A 17,091-nucleotide genomic window follows, 5' to 3' on the forward strand; every position below is an offset into this window, starting at 1 on the left:
AAATGACTAAATATATATTCCGGGTATCGTGCGATATAACTCATAAAGAAACAGTTCACAAAATATCAGGAAAGACGCTCTCTAAGCCTAGAACTCTCAACATTGCCAGAGGGACAATGTCTTCCGAGGCCACGTGTCATCATCTGCATCTGCAGGAAATCAAGAATCTATTCTACAATCATAATAGTTATTACACTGTTGCCGTCTGAGTAATCAAAGCTGCATTTGGGTATCAAACTTGAGTCTGAATTGTGAAGAATTATTTAACTGCATTTAAAAGACTTTCTAACACACTACACATTGATTGTACCTCAAATGTAAGCCTACTATGAAAAGAAAACTAATTATTGTTTTTTGCAGTCTGCATCCAATATAAAATGATACTTTAAGAACTTAAATGATTACTGACTGCAGGTGCACTAATTTGGCACTGTTTGGAATATCTTTCCATCACTTCAAGTAAAGCTTAACTTAATAACTGGGTTTGCAGCAAAATATAAGGAGGATAAGCATAATTGTGTACAATTAATACCTGGTTTTAGAAGTTTATGTTTGTATTCAGGGATGTTATATATTTAGAAGTAATGTAGTCATTTGGTACATGATACTTAGCTATATGTTCATTCATCACATATAGTGGTTGTATATTTATGTAAATTTGTCCTCAATAAATTACAAATTACTATTCTGGTGAAATTAAGTACATTGAAGCAATCTATGTTTCTGTAGATTGTCAAGGACATATTCACATTGTTTCAATGGCTTAATATTTAATGATTTTTGTGGATTTGAGTTTAAAGGATTGTAAAAATCTGAATTTTCTTCTGTAGAGAATAATGAAGGAAACCTTCTCTAGCAAGGCACTTTCTGTAAGTCACAAATCTTGTAATAACTGCTTGTCTACTGCAGAACCTCTGCTTCGGTTAATGACTGTCAGGTCACAGCTTCTGCTTTGGAGATGTTTTGGATTTTTTAGTTGGTGACCAGTCTAGGGAAAGGAAAGAGCTCAGAGCTCCAATTGCTGAACAACCTCTAGTTGTGAATCCAGTATGGTGCCTGCACTGTCGTCCAGTCTGATCCCTAAATAGCAATATGACGACCACTGGAAGAATTTTTAATACTGTATTTCCCATTGGCCAAGATCCTGGGAACATTTGCTTGTGTTTGTGCACCAGATGTCAGACCGACAACTTCCTGAACATTCCACATCTTATCATTTTGTTGTCTACAAGATCTAAGATTTCTTGACCAGAAGTATTTTGTTTCTTTTTTCATCTAAAATGAACCTCTGCAGAGTGGAATCTGTTTTCCTTTCTGCCTGATGTGTGTGTGTGCATGTGTGAGTGTTAATTTGCGTTCATGTTTTGTGTTATTGAGAGAATTTAAGATTTATATAATAAATATATTATAAATAAGATTTATATAATAAGATTTATATGATTAAATAATAAATTTATATAATAAACATTTTAGTACATTTTTAAACATTTTTATATTACAACATAATTTTGTTAAGCAGTTTTGCATCATCATTGAAAAAGTTTGTTTATGAAAAAAACACTAGTTTTGTGTTTGTTGAGGAAACCTAGTTGATGGATGTTTTAGTTTCACATCTATTATAGAGAAAGCACATGATAGGCCATTTTGGGAACCACGTAAAACAATTAAATTCGAGCTGTAACACATGGACTGGTGGATGTAGAGAAAGAGAGCACACTTATTCAGACTTGGTCATAACATAGCATAAAATTTATTTCCAAGGTTCAATTTCTAAATCTTCAGTTAAAGATATAACTTTACATATTGTCTGTGTGGAGTTTGCACATTCTCCCTGTGTCTGTGTGGGTTTCCTCCAGGTGCTCTGGTTTCCTCCCACAGTCCAAAGATGTGCAGGTTAGGGGGTTGGCCATGCTAAATTGTCCATAGTGTCTCGGGATATGTTGGTGAGCAGTGGGGAGTGCAGGGTTACTGGGATAAGGCAGGGGGGTGGGTCTGGCTGGGATACTTTGGAAGATTGGTGTGGGATCAATGGACCAAATAGCCTGGTTCAATACAGTAGGGATTCTATGATATTGCTGAACAGAATTGTATATTCATAGTATTTTAAATTTTCTGAGGGCCTCCACCAACAAGTTAGTCAGCCTTTATCTGTGTACTATTTTCCTTCCACATTCACCTGTTTTGCTCCATTTGCACATTTGTATAATCTTGATGCCATGTCACCCATTCATGTCTTAATTCCTGGCAGGTTGAAAACGTGACCAGTAATTGTTAAGGATATTGATCCAGAGAGGGTACAGCACAGATTCTCTTGGATACTGCCTGGTGTGAGGAAATGCAAGGAAAGGAAACTTTAAAACAGTGCAGAAGAGGCAGCCATGAATTGACTGATAGAGGTGTGTAAAATTACAAATTGATGAAGTGGATTAGGGGTGTAGAATAAGGGAACATCATTAGGACAGAAACCAGGAGAAACCTATCAGTTAACATTTCGAATCCAGTGATCCTTCCAGACCTGAAACATTAACTCTGATTTTTTTCTTCACAAATGCTGCTAAACCTGCTGAGCTCTTCCAGCAACTTCTATTTTTGTTCCTGATTTACAGCATCCACAGTTCTTTTGGTTTTTACCAGGAGAAATATCTTTACACAGGATATTACGATTGGAATGCAATAATGAAAATAGGCATTTGTTAAGCACCTGAAGTGTCATAAAGACCTCTTTTAGGGTGTTGCTAAAATGTGGCTATGTCAGCATTGAAAAATAGTTTAGGTAGATGTTTGAAGTAAAAGGGACATAGAAGCATACAAGTTCAGCAAGACACATAGGATTAGGACTCTTGTGAATGTGGATATGAACACCACCACAGTCTGGTTAGATTGAATGACCCTTTCTTTGGCTGTAATTTTGCTTTTTCATTTTGCATTTTTTTAACAAAGTGAATTGTTAAGATTTGGAATGTGCTGTCCGAAAGGATAGTGGAAAAAGATTTAATTGTAACTTTCAAAGATAAATTAAATAAATACTTGGAGAAAAATGTAGGGCTACAGAGAAAGAGTGAGAGGTGAAACTAGCTGTCTTTTGAAGAGCTAGGAAAGAGACAGTAATTTGAAGAGCCTCCCTCTGAGGCCTTGACCCTTTCCTATTATTTATAACTGTTCAGGAATATCAGCTGAAAAGACAGCAACATACACTATTGACATCCAGTTCAACCTCATCACTACCTCTTCTGACTGCTACACTGTTACTAAATTAACAAAGTGTCCAATATCCAAAGCTGAAGGATCAGAAATACTCACCCAACTAAAAACTGGGGAGACTGAAGTCATGTCTTCCCAATCCATTCCTATCTATCAGCTACATTCCCTGCCTTACCGTTTGCCACTTTGATGTCATATTTAACCCTAACAAGAGTGCCTGGCTACATATCTGCATCATTATGAAGACAGTCAAGTTCCCTCTCCATAACATTGCCCTACAGACCTAATCTCAGCTAATTTGGCGGGTAAACCCTCATCAATGTTTTGGTTATCACAAGACACAACTATTCTGATGCATACCTGGCTGGTGTGCCACATGCTTACCCTGTAAACATGAAGTCATCCAGAACTGTTGTCCTGGTCCTAACTTGCACCAAAAGTCATTCACCATGATCTTTACGTGTACTCACCACACTGGCTGCTGGTTCAACGACACTTGATTTTAAAATTCTCATCTCTTCCTCAACTGTGTAATCTTCTCCAGCCTCACCATCTCTGTTCCTCCAACTCTAGCCTCTTGACCAACCAATTTTAATGACTTCATCATTGCCAGCTGCGTCTTTGAAGATATACTGACCTTGGATGCAATATAGAGGAGGTTCGTGAGGTCCTGGGTATGGACAGTTTGAATACTTTGGCGTGTGTGTGTGAGAGAGAGAAAGAATGTGTGTGCTCTTTCACACACTCTCATATAAACACAGACACACACAAACTCACACAGACCCTCTCTCATACACATCTACTCTCTCACACACACTCTCTCTCATGCACACACATACACAGTCTCTATCTCTTTCTCCCTCACACATACATAAATCTATGGGGAGAATCATTTCATCCAAGATTTTCGTTTATTTGCAGATGCATTCTATTTTTTTCAAAAAACACACAATTTGTAGTTACTATCAGTCAGTGTGGCATCTTATAAATTGCAGCTTTTCGAATAAAACCAGCCTGGTTCAGGTTAAAACTCTTGAGACGGGGTTCTGTACAAAGCCTCACAGTGTCTGACCTGAGATGACCCGTTTTATAAATTCGTATCACTCTGATTGTCATGACAACACAGCATTGACATTGATCTTATTAACACTTTACACCCCATGTAACACGCTTGGTCACCTGTAGCGATTTATCATCTGACACTCCACTCACACCAGTTGTATGATCTTTCGATCTCACTGTCCTTGATCCCTCTGTAGATGAACTCTTGTGTCTGTGTGCGCTGCTCTCTTACTGCACCTGAAGAACGGGCTGCGTTATGAAAACGTGTGTGATTACAATTAACTCTGTTGGACTGTAACTTGTCACTTTATGTCCTCACGGACTTCCAAGGCACTGGGCTTTGGATTTGCCCTTCTCCAAACTCTACCGCCTCGCTTTCCTCTTTTTAACCTCTGCCGTCCAACCTACTATTTCCCCGCGGGGCTCACAGTCCAACACTGTTTTGTAATGTTCTTGAGAAACGGTGGGGGTTGTTGGCGCCACATAAATACAAATTGCAGTTGAAAATTTATTGGTGGGAAAAGGGATCACATGCAAAACAGGCTAATGGCTGGCGACTGCAGATGACTCCGGCGTTGTCAGATTCAATGACCAGCTGTGTGTAGAGGTCTGCCTGTAGGAGATTCCAAGCTAATAAAATGTGAGGCTGGACGAACACAGCAGGCCAAGCAGCATCTCAGGAGCACAAAAAGCTGACGTTTCGGGCCTAGACCCTTCATCAGAGAGGGGGATGGGGAGAGGGAACTGGAATAAATAGGGAGAGAGGGGGAGGCGGACCGAAGATGGAGAGTAAAGAAGATAGGTGGAGAGAGTGTAGGTGGGGAGGTAGGGAGGGGATAGGTCAGTCCAGGGAAGACGGACAGGTCAAGGAGGTGGGATGAGGTTAGTAGCTCTTCCCCCCCACCCACTGTATCCCAAAACCAGTCCAACCTGTCTCTGCCTCCCTAACCGGTTCTTCCTCTCACCCATCCCTTCCTCCCACCCCAAGCCGCACCCCCCGCTACCTACTAACCTCATCCCACCTCCTTGACCTGTCCGTCTTCCCTGGACTGACCTATCCCCTCCCTACCTCCCCATCTACACTCTCTCCCTCTATCTTCTTTACTCTCCATCTTCGGTCCGCCTCCCCCTCTCTCCCTATTTATTCCAGTTCCCTCCCCCCATCCCCCTCTCTGATGAAGGGTCTAGGCCCGAAACGTCAGCTTTTGTGCTCCTGAGATGCTGCTTGGCCTGCTGTGTTCATCCAGCCTCACATTTTATTATCTTGGATTCTCCAGCATCTGCAGTTCCCATTATCTCTGCCTGTAGGAGATGTTTAGAATGGTACTTGTGTGGGTGGAGCTGAAGTATCGGAAATGAGAGCTGGCGGGTGATTTCCGTTTCCGAAGCTGTGTGAAGCAGTAGGCTGGGAGAGTGTGGAGGTGTGTGTAACTTTCATTCTGGCTGATTGACAGCTTCCAGGGATTAGCAGTGACTCGGTCATAGACGGAGCGGGACGAGCTTTCTATGAACATCCCTGTCGCGAACTGAATGAGCAGCCGGCCGGTGTGGGTTTATCAGTGCGAGAGAAGGAGGGAAAAAAAAAGTCAATTGGCCACCTGAGAGGTGCTCCACTGCCTGTGGAGGGGAGCTTGAGGGAAGGTGAGGTTTTGGCTTGTGTTGGGAAGGGGCGTGTCCTTGAGCTCAGGTGCTCCTTACTTCACGGAGTCACTGTCACTTTGCCCACTGCAATACCGTGTTTCTGTGCAAGTCCAAGTGGCCAGCTCTTACACTGGGTGTGTTAGCAACAGAGTTGGACTGTGTTCAGTGGGAGTAATCCATGCATTGTAGTCATTGGCGCATGTGTAGTTAGGCGCTGTTGTTCTTTTCCGTCCTTCGTATGAAAGTGGCACTTTTAAAACAAAAAGTAGCTGCCAATGTAAATGAGCAGATGTTACAGTGATGTAATTTGCTTTGAGTTAACTTTCTAACAGAATGAGGTATCGTTGTAGTGGAGAACGGCAATGCTGCTCTCCCGCCTTCCCTGTGAGAGTGAAATACAGAGGAGATGACTGATAGCTCTGTAGCTGTACTGAGAGGGCTTCTGTCGGGCATCCTGCTTGCATTTTAACGGTGGCTGATGTTAAGACTGAAAATGACGGCAGGTTAATGTTCTGGAACTTACAAATTTAACTTTAAAAGTGTCAGGAGCTCTGGACAAGTTTGCCTGGGGTCTTGATTGACTTCGTTTCATTTTCTATGTTGGCAGGGATTTCTCAAGTAGGTATGATTTCACTATCTGTTGTACAAAAATAGCTGTCAAACGCTCCAACAATAATAACTTGCAATTGACTCGTGCCTTTAATGTAATCCCCTAAAGTACTGTTTAAGATGTGGTGTAAAGTGAACATTAAGTTATGCAACAAAGAGGTAGTCTTTGAGTGTCTTAAAGGTGAAGGCAGATATGGGGAGAGGGGGTAATTCCAGAGCTTAGGCTCAGGCAGCTGAAGGTATAGCCACAAATTGCTGGGTGGTTAAAGTCAGGGATGCTTTAAAAAGTCAGAATTCAAGAGGCCCAGATCTCTGAAGGTTGTTGATCTGGAAATGTTTAGAGGAGATAGGATGAAGTCAGAGAGGGTTTTGAAAACAAAGTTGAGAATTTTTAAGTTGTGGAGCTGGTTAACCAAGCCTCAGACTCAGCAAGCACCCAGGGGTAATGAATGGACAGGATTGATGTGATTAAGCGCTCGGGCATTGGAGTTTTCCATTTCTGTCGCTCCACTGAACTCCCCCTCCCTTTGTGAGCTTTTCATTGTGCCCTTATTACATTTCTGACAGCCTCTTGGAGGAGAGTAGAAAGACAGGTTTACGCAGCCTTAGACTGATTTACTATTAAGTCTCTCTGCTAATCCTGTAACTCATTATCAGTGACAAATATCTTTTTAGATCTTTACATGAGCATGTTTACTGTACTGCATCAATTTATCCTTAATCTTAATTCATTCCATTTCTACCCCTCTGCAGAATTTCTTTCAGATTTTGTTTTGAGTTTGCACCCAAATTTGTAACTTCATTTAATTTTAGGAATATTGATTTGTTGTGAATGTGCATGCACAATTATTAGACTCTCTGATGTTTAGCTTTTCGAATTAGGATTCCCAGCTGCTCAAATGTGGTTAGTCTTAGGACAGGTAAATGGTGAACAAACAACATTGTTACACAGAAAGACAATTTGTTCTTGTAGCGATGCGAATGTCTCTTGTATTTTGGTTTTATATTAAAAAATGGAAAGACTCGGTTTAAACAGCCTGTGAAATGTCTCACATTTTGTGAAAGTGAGTGAAAGTGTCTTTTAACTGATTACCGGCCCCCTATTCAAAGCTCAGCACCTACCAGAATTTGAACAGGATTCTTAGCTAAGGCAGCTAGCATTCTTGTTGAAGGGAGGGAGATCTGATTTTGTGTCTCTGCTGGCTTGCTCTGGGGTACGGTTCCTTGAATGCTGCCTTTATTCCAGAAGCCAATCCGATGGCTGTTTTTGCTTCCACCCTGTGCAATGTTGGTTTGTTGTAAGATGACCGGGCTTTCTATTCAGTATCATTGCTTTAAATCCATGTGGACTGCGGCAGTTCAAGAAGAACCTTCACCCTCTGCTTCACAGGGCAACTAAGGATGGGGTAGTAAATGCTGGACTTGCCAATAATGGTAACATTCCCAGAATGAAACAAATAAAACTGAAATGAAATGCATGTTAGATTCCTGTACATAAATGAGCCATTACAGAGTCGAGTGTGGGATTGGGGTTTGAAAGTTAAACTCAACCCTTGTGTTTGAAGGCACGGTATTTGTGACCAAGGAGGGTGAGGTATCTTGGTAATACAAATAAGGGCAGGACTTCTACAAGTAATGAAAGGGTCCCGGGTGGTGTTGTCGAACAGAGAGACCCAGATGTTCAGGTACCTAATTCTTTGACATTTGCATTACAGGTAGATGGGGTGGTTAAGATAACATTTGCCTTCATTGCTCAGATCTTTGTTTATAGGAGTTGGGACATCATGATGAGGCTGTACAGCACATTGGTGAGACCTTTTCTGAAGTACTGCATGCTGTTCTGGTTGGCCTGTGAGAAGTGGGATAATAGTAAACTGGAGAGGGTTCAGAAAAGATTTACAAGGATGTTGCCAGGAATGGAGATTTTAAAAATAGATGGGAAAGGCTGGGACTTGATTGGAGAGCAGGAGCCTGAGGGGTGACCTTATAGAGGTTTATAAAATCATGAGGCGGCAGAGATAAAGTGAATGAAAAGGGTGTTTTCCTTACGTTGGGAGAGTTCAAAACTACTATAAATTGTAGTTGAGAGACTGGGATTCTTTGATCTGTTTTTGGAGCCCCTGATAAGCTGCTGTCTGATATTTGAACTGTGTTCGCATATTAATCAGGTAATGTTGGCAGTAACAACATTGCTGTGGAATTTAGGCATCTCAAGTTGAAAATTTTGCTTGCTCTAGTCTTTCATTTTGTGGACATTGTTGCCTTTCTTTGCCCACTGGGCCGGTCAAGAGTTGTCCACATTGCTGTGGGTCTGGAGTCACCTGTAGGCCAGACCAGGTAGGATGGCAATTTCCTTCTCTTAAGGGTATTAGTGAACCAGATGGATTTTTTCCCAACAATTGACAATGAATTCATGGTCATCATTAGACTGGTTAATGCCGGATATTTGTGGAATTCACATTCCATCATTTGTCTTGCTGTGATTGGAACCAGGGTCTCTGAATTAACAATTCAGTGATAATATTTCTAGGCCATTGCCTCCCTCCTCAAAGGTAAACCCTGCTGCGAGCAGGGTTTGAACTTGCATGGGAAAACCCCATTGGTTTTGAGTCGGATGCCTTAATTGCTCGGCCATCGCTGATAATCTGTATTTAGTGGTCTAGGTTGAGGGGTAAATATTCAGTGAGGAATGTGAGGACGATTTATTTTGTGCTCTCGAATAGTAAGGTGAGGTCTTGTTTCAGTGTTTTATTTGAATCCTTTGGCGCCCCACCCCACCCACAGTTATCCCTTACTTTGGTGCTGCACTTGGGTTGGACAGAATTATTTTCTTAAGTTTCTAGACTGGGATTCAAGCTGATGAATTTCTTACTCTGAGGGGAGAGTGCTACAGTGACATTAGTCTTTGTAATAGAATACACTGGCCCTTGGCACCAGAATAACAGTGTGTCAGATAGTAGGCAGTGTTCCAAAGAGACACAAAGGGCCTGTTGTGCTACAGGGTTGAGATACGTTGGCTAGCTCTGTGTCCTCTAATGTTTGAATATTATCATCAGGAGATCTGACTTTTTAATCTGATGATCTTTCCCTTTTTATTTTGTCAGGGGTGTGTTTTGAGAGATGGATGAAATGGAACTGTTCACTGAGGACACTGGAAACCACTTGGAGTGTGAGGACTATATGTTTGTTGAATCAGAACATTCTGGCAAAGTTCTAGATGGGCTCAACAGCCTGCGACTGAACAATGCTTTCTGTGATGTTATTCTGTGTTGTGATGGTCAGGAATTCCCATGTCATCGCATTGTACTTGCCTCCTTCAGTTCCTATTTCAGGGTCATGTTTTCCACGGATCTGGTGGAGTCTCGGCAGGAACGTGTGGCGATAAATGGTATCGAGCCGCAGATGGTGGGATTGCTGGTGGTCTATGCCTACACAGCCCGTGTGCTCATTACGAGAGCCAACGTCCAGGCACTGCTGGCAGCTGCCAACCTCTTGGATGTCATGTCGGTTCGGGAAGCCTGCTGCAAGTTCATGGAACGGCAGATGGATGAAACAAACTGTGTGGGCATCCACTGCTTTGCTGAGGCCCACTCCTGCATGGAGCTGCAGACCAAGAGTATGAACTACATCCTGCAGCATTTTGATGTCATTCACAAGCAGGAGGAATTCCTCTCGCTCTCAACAGAGAAGCTTATTGAAATTGTCTCCAGCGATGATCTTAATATCCCTTCTGAGGAGATGGTCTTTGAGGCAGTTGTCCTCTGGTTGGAAAAGGATCACTCAAGGGAACAGAATTTTGAGAAGGTGAAGTGTGTTTTTAGAGTTCTGCTGTCTTCGTAGTGTTGGAGTTAGAGAGGGTTTGACAGAGACAGCAGTTGGTGGGTTGGGGCGTGGGGGCTTGATGGGTCAAAGTGAGATTAAATGGAAAGGATTTGGGACAGAGAGAAGGAGAAACATATTTTCTAACATGGAAGTGAGGAAGTTAATAGCACTCCTGGAATTAGTGATTTTAAAGCAAAGACCAGACCAACATTTTAAGTCTAAGTTGAATGGATAAAGTGTTGTTCCTGTGCAGGATAATGACTAACAAGCTAATGGGACAAATGGCCTTTATGTGCTTTACTCATATAATTCAGTGGAGTACGTGGTGCCAGTAATTTGTTGTGGAATGGTTACAGCAGTTAGAGGACTTTTGACTGTGTACAATTTTGCACCAACTCTTCACATGAAAATCCAGCAAGTTATACTTGTCTGCTGTCTGTGTGGTTTTATCTCCCACAAGTATTCTTGAACTGCTTGTTGATGAACCCCCAGCAGGAGCAGCCCTCTGTCGTCTCCCTACTTTTAGTCTCCTATTAATGATGATATGACATTACTCCAATTCCCATTTTGGACTATCTCAAATCCAAATCAGTCCACCCTTGGTAGCTGTTGAGTTTCACATGCTATCTCTCTTTCTGTTTTTACATTATACTCCTTATACATATTTCTGACTATCTTCCAGTCACTTAACGTCCTGATAAATCCTCTGCCAAAAATACCATTCTTGTGAAGAAGTGTGTGATGTTTTGCAGCATTTAAAGGTGCTACATGGATGCGGGTTGTTTAAATACTTTAGAAACATCTATGAAATCACCTGAAGTGAATTGATTCTAAATTTTGAGCCTTGCTGAGCAGCCAAATTTTTCAAAGCTGGGCCATCTTTCTTGTGACTGATTTATAATGTACTTCCTGTCATCTCAGCACTTCAACAAATGTCCGCTATTGATGGTACAATTCCAAGATTCTGTTCACTTACTAATGTTCTATTTCTGTCCTTGCATTACTTTCCTTCAAAAAAAAATGCTTTAATGGTGAGAATGATTTGTTACTGTGTCCCCACACTATCACTGAAAGTGATGAGTTAGGAACAGTGTCTGGAGTTACTGGAGGCTTGTCACCAATGGGGAATCCAAGTCAATTTTCATGGGTTTGGAATTGAAATGAAATAAATTCACAGCTCGGTTATTATTCAATCCTCCATCAATCGCCAGCTCTAATCTGAGACTGCTGGTCTGATATCTTCAGTTGTGGCTTGGAAACCACTTTGCTCCGTTGCAGCAAAGCTCAACTGATCTGACCGCATCCTGACAAAGTAGGGTCACTGAGTCAGAAATTTGACAACGTACAGGAAGCTTCCAGTTTCTTTATTCATTCATGGGATATGGATGTCCCTAGCTCGGTCAGCATTTATTGTTCATCCCCAATTGCCCTGTGGAGGTGATCGTGATCTGTCGTCTTCAACAATTACACTGCATGTGGTGTAGGTTCACCCACAGGCCTGTTGGCGGAGAAGGTTCCAGAATTTTGAACTAGTGACAGTGCATGAATAGAAATATATTTTGGAGTCAGGATGCTGACAGGCTTGGGAGAGAACTTGTAGTTGTCTTCCTCTGTATCTGCTGTCTTCGTCCTTCTAGTTGGCAGGGATCATTGGGTTGGAAGGTGCTGTCTAAGGGGCCTTAATGAGTTACTGCACTGTATCTCATGGATAGTACAACTGAGCAGTGGTGCTTGAGGAAGTGAATGTTCACAATGTCAGTACCTGAGTAAGCCGAGAGAAAATGTATTTGTTCTATTGCTTGCGACTGGGACTGGGAGGCGAAGTAGGTGGAATTTGGCAAAGGTTTGCTTCAGTTACATAGGAACCTATAAAAACCATTTTTAAATTTAAAACTCTTTCAGATTTTAGAGCACATTCGTCTGCCTTTAATTAGTCCTTATTACATCCATGACATCGTAGAGTCGCTGAATGTCATCCAGGAGTCTCTTCCTTGTCAGCGGTTGATTTCTGAAGCGAAGGACTACCTCTTGTTGCAGGACAGACGTGGGGAACTCCAAAGCTCCAGGACCCGTCCTCGCAGATCAACAGGTGGGTGCCGCGCAGTAGCCAGGCTTTCAATGCTGTGATTTGACCCTTGTTTTTACAAGAGCCCAGGATGTCCCTGAAAGCTTGTCGCTGCATGTTTGCAAATATTTCACTGTTGTAAAGTTGGAAATGAAGCAGCTAATTTCCACTCAGCAAGCTCTCTTAAGCTGCACTGTGCTAACACCTGGATAATCTATTTTTGTGATGCATGTTGACGGATAGGTACTGACAAGGATGCTGGAGAACTCCCTGGCTCTTGAAAACAATACCGTGGGGTTTGTTTTCTTCACACTCACTTGATAGGCAGTTGTTGGGTTACTTCTGATGAAAGTTGGCACTCCGTTGGAATTGTTGGCCTAGATGACGAACTTGAGTGGAACCCACAACCCTCTGACTTGGAGGCTATGTTCAGAAATGGAACTAAATGTGACTCTCGATTGGACTTAAGGTGAACTGATAAAGTTATTGGTTGACATCTCGTTAATGCCAACAAACTAATATGTACTTCTGATGAAGCAGCAAATTGATAGTTAAGTTCAGTTGAATTCACGTAATGAAAATGGCCCAGGTATGTCCCAAGAATTAGGAGTAGTAGTTATTTGGCCCACCAAGCCTTCGCCTCTTGGTTAATCTGACTGTGGCCTTAACTCCACTTTCTGGTCTGTCGCCCATAATCCTTGACATTCAAAAATCTGTCTTGCTCAGCTTTGCGTACGTTCAATGAGTCTCCCTTCTCTATCTCCTAGAGAAGGGAATTCCACAGATAGAAGAAATTCGTCCTCTGCTTTGCCTTAAATGGGACACCATACATTTTGAAACTATGCCTCCTAGTTCTGGAGTCTTCTATAAGCATACGAACAAGGAGTAGGAATTCAGCTCCTTGTGCTTGCTCTGCTATTTAATAAGATCGTGGCTGTTCTGATTATCACCATACTCTGTCATTCCTGCCCAATCCCAATAACATTTGACCTCCCTACTTAGCAAGGATGTATCAACCTTTACTATAAAGAGGTTTAAGGACACTGCTTCAGCTGTCTTTTCAGGAAGAGTCCCAATTGAAAAGCTTTTGCCTTGTCTCTTTTAAACAGTGACTCCTAGTTGCCAGATTCTCATCCTTTCCATTTCTGCTTTGTCAAGACGCCTTGGAATCTTGTATCAGTCAAGCTGTCTCCTCCTCTACAAAAACTCCAAAAGACAGAAGTCTAGCATGTCCAATCAGTCCCTGTAAGACAATCCTACTATTCCAGGTATTAGTCTAGTGACCTTTCCTGTACTGCCTCCAAAAGCTTTACATTTCTCTTTAAATAAGGTGAGTTACAATGGATGTCTGTGGTATCCAGCCCAAAGACTCTGATTGGTTGATTATGGAATCTGTCAGTTGCTCTATCTCAGTCCCTCATCTCCCCTTCTGAATTCTGCTGAGTTGAGAGTACACCAACCTTGGGCCCTGCAAGTTGAGTATGTACATCACTAATCATATTGCTGCGTGGCTACCGCAGATGGAGATTAGGAATCTGTGCAGGATGAAGAAAGATTATGGGGAGCCCTATGTCCATAACCAATACCTGAGCAATGGACACTGACAAGGGGCCTAATCACAGAAGGAGGTGAGAATCCAGAGATGATCTGCAATACAACCAGCAGAAGCATGATGTTGCAAACATAGAAGAGAAACGAGTGCAGGGAGAAGCAGCTTCCAAACCCATATTTAAACTTCCTGCTTGGTCGCATGTTGTCACTGGTTGGAAAGACCCATTTGCTTCACTAATGTTCTTTAGACAGGGAAACTGCTGTCCTTTGAGCACGGAAACTGCCATCCTTACCTGGTCTGACCTACATGTGACTCGAGACCCACAGCAATGTGGTTGACTCTTAACTGTCCTCTAGGCATTTAGAGATGGGTAATAAATGCTGTCCTAGGTAGCAATGCCCTCATTGAGTGAACAGATTTTAAAAGGTACACATTTTATGTTAGATTTGATGTTAACTAATTTCAAAATTTAGTTTAAAAGTAAACTTTTACACTCAGTTGTTTGTAATGTGTTATGCACAGCTCTAATCCAAGGTGTGCCCTCAGCTGTAGGTCAAAAGGTCGTACTGTTTTGGCTTTTAGTTCTCGTGCATGAATCTCACAAAGCTAGCATCCAAGTTCAGCAGGTATTGGAGAAATCAAATGGAATATTGGCCTTTATTTCAAAGGGATTAGAGTATAAAAGTAGGGAAACTTTGCTAAAAGATACTAGTCGGAGAACAGCTGCAATACTGTGAATAGTTTAGGACTCCTTATATAAAGAAGGATATACTGGCATTAGAGGCAGTGCAGAGAAGGTTCACTTGACTGATCTTTGATATGGAGGGACTGTCTCAGGAGGTGAGATTGAGAGAGTAGATTTAGTCTTTACTTGTTGGAATTTAGAAGAATGAAACATACAAAATTCTTAGACTTGACAGAGGTTGTTTCTCCTTATGTGACAATCTCAGACTGGAGAGTAGATGGTTGCCTGTTTTAAGATGGAAATGAGAAGGAGTTTCCTCTACGTGGTGTACCTGTGGAATTCTTTACCGCAAAGGGCTGTGGAGTCTGGATTGCATATTCGAGGTGAGCTAGACAGAGTTTTAATCAGTAAGGGGATCAAGGGTTATGCAGAAAAGGCAGGAAAGTGGAGTTGAGGATTATCAAATCAGCCATGATCTCATTGAATAGTGGAGCAGACTTGTTGGGTTGAATAGTCTACTTTTGCTCTAACTTATGGTTTTATGACTAAAGCACAGTCTCCCTACTTTTTATATTACATTCCTGTTGCAATAAGTAGCATTCTGTTAAGTTGCCTAATTACTGTCCTTCTGCAAGCTTCTACTAGGGCACTAATTCCTGTTCACCACCTTTCTGAAATCTCTTACCACTTGTGTTTATTTTTCTTCTTGAAAAATAGATAATCTCACATTTTCATACATTATACTTCATTTGCCAGATCTTTCACTTCTTGAAAGTGAAGTGGAATCAAGTTTTATGGGGATAAGGCAGGAACAGGATACTGATTGTGGATGATCAGCCATGATCATAATGAATGGTGGTCCTGGCTCGAAGGGCCAAACAGCCTTCTCCAGCATCTATTGTCTATTGGATGTTCAGGTCCCAGCTAACTACATCTCTATTATATTGTACTAATTTACTATTATTTGTGCTATTACTTCATCCATCTCCTTTATGAATGCAATTTATATTTGGATAAAGAGCCTTTATTTCTGTCTGTACTATTGTTTTCTTCTCTAATTCTTGCTAGTGTACAGTATCACTTGTGCACTCTTGGTCCTGTCTGCACAAAAGAGAAATCAAATTTACTACATTGCTGCTCCAACAGCCTAGTCTCGACCATTAGTGGCTGAGGGAGTTTTTAAATTCTCCCAAGGGGACAATGGGACACCCTGGTTTAGTGAGTTTTAAGATTTGTAGCTCAGGTTGAGGTTCTGGATGTGAGTTTGCTCACTGAGCTGGAAGGTTAGTTTTCAGACGTTTCGTCACCATTCTAGGTAACATCATCAGTGAGCCTCCGACGAAGCGCTGGTGTTATCTCCCGCTTTCTATTTATCTGGTTAGGTTTCCTTGGGTTGGTGATGTCATTTCCTGTTCTTTTTCTCCAGAGGATGAGGGATTGGCTCCAAATCAATGTGTTTGTTGATGGAATTCCGGTTGCAATGCCATGCTTCTTGGAATTCTCGTGCGTGTCTCTGTTTGGCTTGTCCTAGGATGGATGTGTTGTCCCAATCAAAGTGGTGTCCTTCCTCATCTGTATGTAAGGATACTAGTGATAGTGGGTCATGTCGTTTTGTGGCTAGTTGATGTTCATGTATCCTGGTGGCTAGCTTTCTGCCAGTTTGTCCAATGTAGTGTTTGTCACAGTTCTTGCAAGGTATTTTGTCGATGACGTTCGTTTTGCTTGTTGTCTGCATAGGGTCTTTTAAGTTCATTAGCTGCTGTTTTAGTGTGTTGGTGGGTTTGTGGGCTATCCTGATACCAAGAGGTCCAAGTAGTCTGGCAGTCATTTTGGAAATGTCTTTGATGTAGGGGAGAGTGGTTATGGTTTCTGAGCCCGTTTTGTCTGTTTGTTTGGGTTTATTGCTGAGGAATCGGCGGACTGTGTTCATAGGGTACCCATTCTTTTTGAATACGCTAGCCACCAGGATACGTGAACATCAACTAGCCACAAGAGGACATGACCCACTATCACTCGTATCCTTACATACAGATGAGGAAGGACGCCACTTTGGGACAACACATCCATCCTAGGACAAGCCAAACAGAGACACGCACGAGAATTCCAAGAAGCATGGCATTCCAACTGGAACTCCATCAACAAACACGTTGATTTGGAGCCAATCTACCATCCCCTGAGAAAAAGAACAGAAAATGACATCACCAACACAGGAAATGACATCACCAACCCAAGGAAACCTACCCAGATAAATAGAAAGCGGGACATAACATCAGCGTTTTGTCGGAGGCTCACTGATGATGTTACCTAGCATGGTGACGAAACGTCTGAAAATGACCCTTCCAGCTCAGCGAGCAAACCCACATCCAGAACCCTGGTTTAGTGTCTCATCCAAAAGACAGCTGCTTCAATGTTTCAGCTCACACTCAGTACTGCACTGAGAGTTCTGAACAAGAT

General features: G+C 42.0%; 1 protein-coding gene across 11 annotated transcripts in view; it reads left to right on the forward strand.

Annotated features, from left to right (window-relative positions):
• si:ch211-256e16.3 (kelch-like protein 17) overlaps positions 1-17,091 on the forward strand; it is a 33,407-nt gene that overhangs the window by 1,614 nt on the left and 14,702 nt on the right. For 2 of the 11 annotated variants that reach the window (XM_048551622.2, XM_048551624.2), the window contains exons 2-5: positions 831-869; positions 2,249-2,396; positions 9,618-10,317; positions 12,238-12,424. In XM_048551622.2, the coding sequence (XP_048407579.2) occupies positions 9,634-10,317; positions 12,238-12,424 (871 nt within the window). In that variant the 5' untranslated portion in view covers positions 831-869; positions 2,249-2,396; positions 9,618-9,633. Of the gene's footprint in view, positions 1-830; positions 870-2,248; positions 2,397-5,571; positions 5,905-5,937; positions 6,527-9,617; positions 10,318-12,237; positions 12,425-17,091 lie in introns of those variants that run through there. The other 9 variants (XM_048551628.2, XM_048551623.2, XM_048551626.2 and 6 more) reach the window with 7 other exon arrangements.

Source organism: Stegostoma tigrinum, chromosome 23 (assembly GCF_030684315.1).
Source record: "Stegostoma tigrinum isolate sSteTig4 chromosome 23, sSteTig4.hap1, whole genome shotgun sequence".
In the NCBI taxonomy this organism is placed as follows: domain Eukaryota; kingdom Metazoa; phylum Chordata; class Chondrichthyes; order Orectolobiformes; family Stegostomatidae; genus Stegostoma; species Stegostoma tigrinum.